This window comes from Lithobates pipiens, unplaced genomic scaffold, assembly GCF_037356315.1.
Source record: "Lithobates pipiens isolate NorthernLeopardFrog02 unplaced genomic scaffold, aLitPip1_a1.2 Scaffold_22, whole genome shotgun sequence".
Taxonomy (NCBI): Eukaryota; Metazoa; Chordata; class Amphibia; order Anura; family Ranidae; genus Lithobates; species Lithobates pipiens.
Window position 1 is genome coordinate 295353364 of NW_027507784.1, and position 6000 is coordinate 295359363.

The 6000-nt window shown below is 45.0% G+C and overlaps 1 protein-coding gene across 1 annotated transcript in view; it reads left to right on the forward strand.

The window, feature by feature from the left end:
- Nucleotides 1–6000, forward strand: part of USP31 (ubiquitin specific peptidase 31) — a 165119-nt gene that overhangs the window by 39218 nt on the left and 119901 nt on the right. The window contains exon 3 of the mRNA XM_077450182.1: nt 4571–4659. Coding sequence (XP_077306308.1) covers nt 4571–4659 — 89 coding nt within the window. The remainder of the gene's footprint in view (nt 1–4570; nt 4660–6000) is intronic.

Genomic DNA, 6000 nt, shown 5'->3' on the forward strand with positions numbered 1-6000 from the left:
GCATGTACATCACTTACCTGGAGAAGAGATGCACCAGTATGCAGTATGGGAAGAAGGCAAGCCAGCTGAGGCAGAGTGATGCTTAGTGCAATGTTCTTCTGGGAAACTGAGTTCTAACATTAATGTAGATGTACGCTGACATGTACCACCAACCTATACGATGTTGGTCACCATGTACACCCCTTCATAGAAATTATATTCACTGATGGCAGGGGCCTCTTTCAACAGGATCATGTCCTTCTGCAAAAGTTAAAAAATGGTTTGACGTGTTGTCTGCATTCTTCAGGTTGCAACCTAATATGTGGAATGTGCTGGGAAAAACAAGTCTGATCCATTACAGAACTTAAAGGATCTGCTATTACCACAGCATACCTTCAGAGGTTGAAGGCAAAAGGGAGACCCGCTCAATATTAAGTGTGTGGTCAAAAAGTTATGGCTGATTGGTGCACAAAAACTGGATTTACACCAATCACCTTTTGCAAACCCAGACATTTACATAGAAAAGTCCACCCACTACAGGCTGTCAATGGAAAACTACAGGAGGGAAGCAGGAAGAAGACCAGTCACTCTGAGGCTTCAACACAGGTGCATGTTCGCTCATGTACCCAAGAACATGCATGTGCTTTCATCCATGTTCGCACACTGCATTCAGGGGTGTGAAAAATGCTCCAAAACTCTTGTTCCCATAGAAACGTATTTGCAACTTTTGCGTGTATGCATTCTATTGGCTAGGATAAATGCATGATCTAGCCTGGGGTGTCCAACCTTTTTGACCTTCCTGGGTCACCTTGGAAGAAGAATTATTGTGTTGGGCTGCTGTGCTTGCACGTCATGCAGAAAAAAGGTTCTTGCACCATTTATGAACCGGAGTGGCCGTGAAATTGCGTGGTGCTTTTCCACAACGCGAGTTCCCACACCTGAAAACGTGTGTGTGTGTGTGTGTGTGTGTGTGTGTGCGCTGTGTTTTTAGATGCGTGGGTGTGCCGTTAAGAATGACTAGTAGGACCGCATGTCTGTAAAGAGCAACATATTTTGACTGAGGTTGGTTGCAGGTGCAATAGTGTAAACCTAGCCTAGATTTATGGACTGTTTGTAAGATGTTTGATTTTTTTTTTTTACATCTGTCTGTGAATATCTGTTATGGACATGCAAGACTGCATGTCCGTAACAAACATTCATGGGCAGATGTAAAAATCTTGGGTTCTACAAACTGTCCTCAACTTTAATGAAGATTGGCAACCCTGGTATTTGCTGTGGGGGGCGGTAGGAGGGTTGTGGGTGTGGGGCTTCAGAGGAAGAATCTGAGATCTCGGGGGGGGGGGGGGGGCAGCTCTCCTCAGCAACTCCTTCCCTCATCCCTTTAGCTGTGCTTATACCTGCATTCTCTGCTGTCCCGATGTTTCGTCACACATGGAGACCCATCACGTTTGCCTCCTCGCTGGACTGCGCAACGCCACCATATGCGTTCCAACACTGTGGCGATCTGCTCTTGCGCAGAATTTTGTGGCCAGGTTCAAGCCCCACCAAGTGGACATAGTTAGATTATAATTATGCTGAGCGAAGCGATCCGTGCTTGAAGCGTGGCGAGCGAAGCAAGGCGCCCTGTGGCAAAGTCCTCTTACAACAGTGTTGGAGAGCATATGGCAGCGTCGCGCATGCGTACTCCAGCGGGCAGCAAAATGTGATGGGTAGCTGAATGTGACGTGACATCGGCTTCTATGTAAATGGGTATACATGGCATCCCCTGCATCCCTCCATACATGCTAGCTGCAGTGGCTTCTCCTCTTGCATGGGATTCTCCCAGATATGCTCAAAGCCGTATTCTGAACTCTCCCGGTTAGACACCCCCTTATCTAGCCCATCTAACAGGAGTTACTTGCATGAGCGTCTAAACCTCATGCACGTTTACAGGTGTATAAGTGCAGGTATATATGCACCAAAACAATCTTTTTAAGCTGGGTTTTTCAGCCAGCACCTGCCAGAAAGATCCAGTGTACACAGGAGTTTTTTTTCTGCTCTTGTGTGCATGAGGCCTAAACAAGGAGAGCGAGCTGCAGTTAATGGCCTGTATTACAGGGAGCTCCAACACAAAGGCAACATTTTACACTGGCTTACTTCCCAGATCTGGGAGAAATACTTGAATCCTTGCATGCTCTGTGTAACACGTTTCTCTTATATTTAGACAGTATTTGCTTATCCTGGAGTTGAGCTTTAAGGGCAGTTTCACACTGGGGGTTTGAGAGTGCCGGCGGTAAAGCGCTGCTAGTTTGTGTCGCTTTTCGGCCGCTAGCAGGGAGCTTTTAAACCCCCCCCCCCCCCCATGGCCAGACAAGGGGTTAATAGTGCACGCAAAGTGCCACAGGTGCTTCGGGAGCAGTGCCCATTCATTTCAATGGGCAGGGGCGTTTTAGGCCCAAAGATGCTGCTTGCAGGATTTTTTTTTTTTTTTAACGTCCCGCCAAATGTACCGCTCCAGTGTGAAAGCACTCGGGCTTTTTATTTTTAGCACTAAAGTGCCCCAGTGTGAAAGTAGCCTTAATGGTTTTTGTGCCTGTGCATGTGAAATAGACACTTAAGCGGGGTTCACACTGTTGTCTATCTTTATCTTTATGGTTGATGCCTGTCAACCTCCCTACAGGATTTTGTTTTTCCTTCCTCTTTTTAAAAATGTTATTTGCTAGTGTTGACATATTCATGATATATTTCTTTATATGAAGTATATTTTTTAAAGTGATATTTAAAGTATTAAATTGGACTATTTTTTTTTTTTTTTTTAAATAAACATTATACTTGCTCTGTGCAATGGTTTTGCCACGATCCTCTTCTGGGTCCCCCACCACTAACTATGGGGTCACTCATGTGGGTTTGCTCTCAAGCCAGCTGTGTGCGACCATGGACACACAGAGCGTGGCTCGGGCCTGCACCCTCATCACTTGCTGTGATTGGCTCACACTGCTGTCTCTGAGCCAATGAGTAGAGAGAGGGCAAAGGGAGCCTTTTCTCTCCTGCATATCGCTGAATCGAGAACTGGTTTAGGTAAATAAAGAGGGGGGGGGGGGAGTGGGCTGTATACAGAAGGGGTTGTTTATTTTTATTTTTTTACCTTTAAAGTGTTTAACAAAAAAAAAAGGAAACCATGGATCCTGTTCCATGTTATACAGCACAGTGCTTGTGCTGTGTAAATTGGTCCACCGTATCACCTGAAGCACCTGGCTGATCTTGTCTAGCTATGCCCTCCCCTCTGTAAAATGGCCACAATTAATCATGGCTGCTGAGCCCTGACACCATGGTCCGTTTACATGCCTCCATCATTCTCAGCCTGCTATTCTGTGTCCTTCACCCCCCCCCCCCCCCCCCCGCCTGTCAGTACCAGCGCTGCTGTGCTCCCATCCCCGCTGCTCTAAAACTTTTATTAAAAAAAGAAGCAGATTCTACCTTCAGAGCACCTACCAGCAGTTGCATGACTCCTCCGCTCTCTCCTCCTCTCACCCCACCCGGTTGACGTCAGCAGGAGCGTTCAGCCCCGCCTGCTGGAGCTGTCAGACAGGGAGAGGAGAGAGCCAAGAAATCACATGAGCGCCAGAAGGAGATGCTCCTAAAAACCTGGAAATATTTTTTTTTTTTTTTAAATAAAGCATAGGCATCAGGACACAGGTTATCTAACAGAGGGGATGGAATAAACGTAACATAGTGGCTTAACAACCACTTTAATGCATTAACGTAAAACACCTTCAGCATTTACAACTACTTTAATAACTGTTTCAATTTAATTTGATCTCTGAACAGTCTGGTGGCTGTTAATCAGCTTTGACGTGTCAGGAGACAGGCAGTTGCATATCATAATTTGCTTATGTGATCATACATTAACCATTTAAGCCCAGAAGATTTTACCCCCTTTCTACAGAACACTATCTCTCTCTCTCTCTCTCTCTATCTCTCGGTGAAATGCAATTTTTAGTGGTATTGTGACATCTATACAGCGATCAGTGCTATAAATATGCACTGATTACTGTGTAAATTGTCACTTGTAGGGAAGGGGTTTACACTAGGGGGTGATCAAGGGGTTAAATGTGTGTTCCCTTGATGTGTTCTAAACTGTATGGGGATAGGACTGACGGGGAGAGGAGACGTATATCGTTGTTCCTACTTAGTAGGAACAAAAGATATGTCTCTTCTCCCCTGACAGAACAGGGATTTCTGTGTTTAAACACGCACACAAATCCCCTGTGCTGGCTTACCTGGCCGGCGGCAGTCGCGCCTGCCGGCCATGCAGCGTGCCCTCTGGCGACTCTTAAAGGGGAAGATATACCCGTACGGGGTTTCACCCAGAGATGCCATTCTGCTGCAGTATATATACGTGGGCCGGTCGGGAACCGATTTAAATTTAGCTATGCAAAGTTGGTTGTGTGGAATCTGGCAGCACTAGGCCACAAGATAGCTGGCAGGCAGGTGTTGATCCATTGTAGCTTATAGAAGAACCATAAATATGAGAGACATGGATTGTATTCAGCATGGAAGGGTTTGGCTTCCTGTCATAATGACTAAAGGAAATGATTTCATGTGTTTACAGCCACCAGTGGAGGAAGATCTGGCAGGAGAAGGTCCACCATTCCCAACCAGCGGGACCTTCGTTCAGGAACTCTTTCAGGCTCAGTACAGGTAGCGTACTGCTATAATTTTCTAGGAATTGGTTTAAAAATGGAGCCAGCGGTATGATGGTTGTGGCCAGTTAACATTCCGTTTTCCTTGCCATGTTAAGAATAACAAGTTTTTGCTGATTATTGTAATATTCACAGCAACATCTCATAGAAGAATTTCAGGTATGGATATTTTTATGTAGTCCTATTGAACCAGCACTGACCAATGTAACTATGCATGTACCATGCCTGTGGGCTGCCTCTAGAACAGCGGTCTCCAAACTTTCTAAACAAAAGGACAGTTTAGTACAACAGAATTTAGGGGGGCGGCGGACTGTGGCCAGTGGGAAATCGTCCTGGTATCAGTGGGAATAAACGGTGCTCCATCTTTGATGTTGGAAGGAATAGTGCCCAACTTTTGGTGTTAGGCATGGGAATATGCCCCATTGCTGGGAAGAATAAGGTCTTGTATTGGTGTCCCAAAGGCTGGATAAAGGCAAGGAAAGAGCCGTAGTTTGGAGACTATTGCTCTAGAAGCTGGAAATCACTGTAGTAGACACTGCTGCTACAGTGATCTTCACTAGATTCCAGGCTCTACAGTGAAAGCGCTCTCTGAACGGGGTGGAGAGGCCAGGCAAAACAAAATGTGGAAAAAGTGAAACGCTGTGAATGCTTTCTGGATGCATTGTACGTGTATGTTTAACAATGTGCTCAACACCTAACCCAATGAGAGAATGCTTTGCATTCATTGAGAAAATAAGTCTCTGAATGGAACTCATGCCCAGTGGCTGACCTGTGTTCACAATGCAGCAGGACAGCTACTCAGCACGGGGCCCAGAAGCTAGTGAAAATCACTGTATGGTTAAATCCAACATCCTTTGACACAAAATTACACACAAATGCACTAACAGTAAGACCAGTGCACATTGAAAGTTGTACAATCAGTGGGAATGTAACAATAAGGCTTAATGTACACAGGACATTTTTACAACCTCTCCGGAACGATTTAACTTGACAGATAGTAACCCATGTTTAAAACTTCAGTTTTGCTGCGTGTTAGTTTAGAAGTGTTTGTAAAAAAATAAAAAATAAATTCTGAATGGCCAAGAATGAAAAACTCATGGAAACTAAACCAGAGTTACCGCGTTTAGGAGCGTTTAGTGTTTTCAAAGCTTCTAAACTCAATTTTTTTTGCTTTCCAAAATGGCCTCTAAACTCAACTGTCTAAAAACGACATTAAACAAACCTGTGTACTTGTACACATAAGATAACATTGGATGAGTTCAGGGCAGCTGAAAAAAGCAGACAACTGCCTCTAAACTTCTGTTTACCAGCAGTAGTGTACATGAGGCCCAAGAGGGTT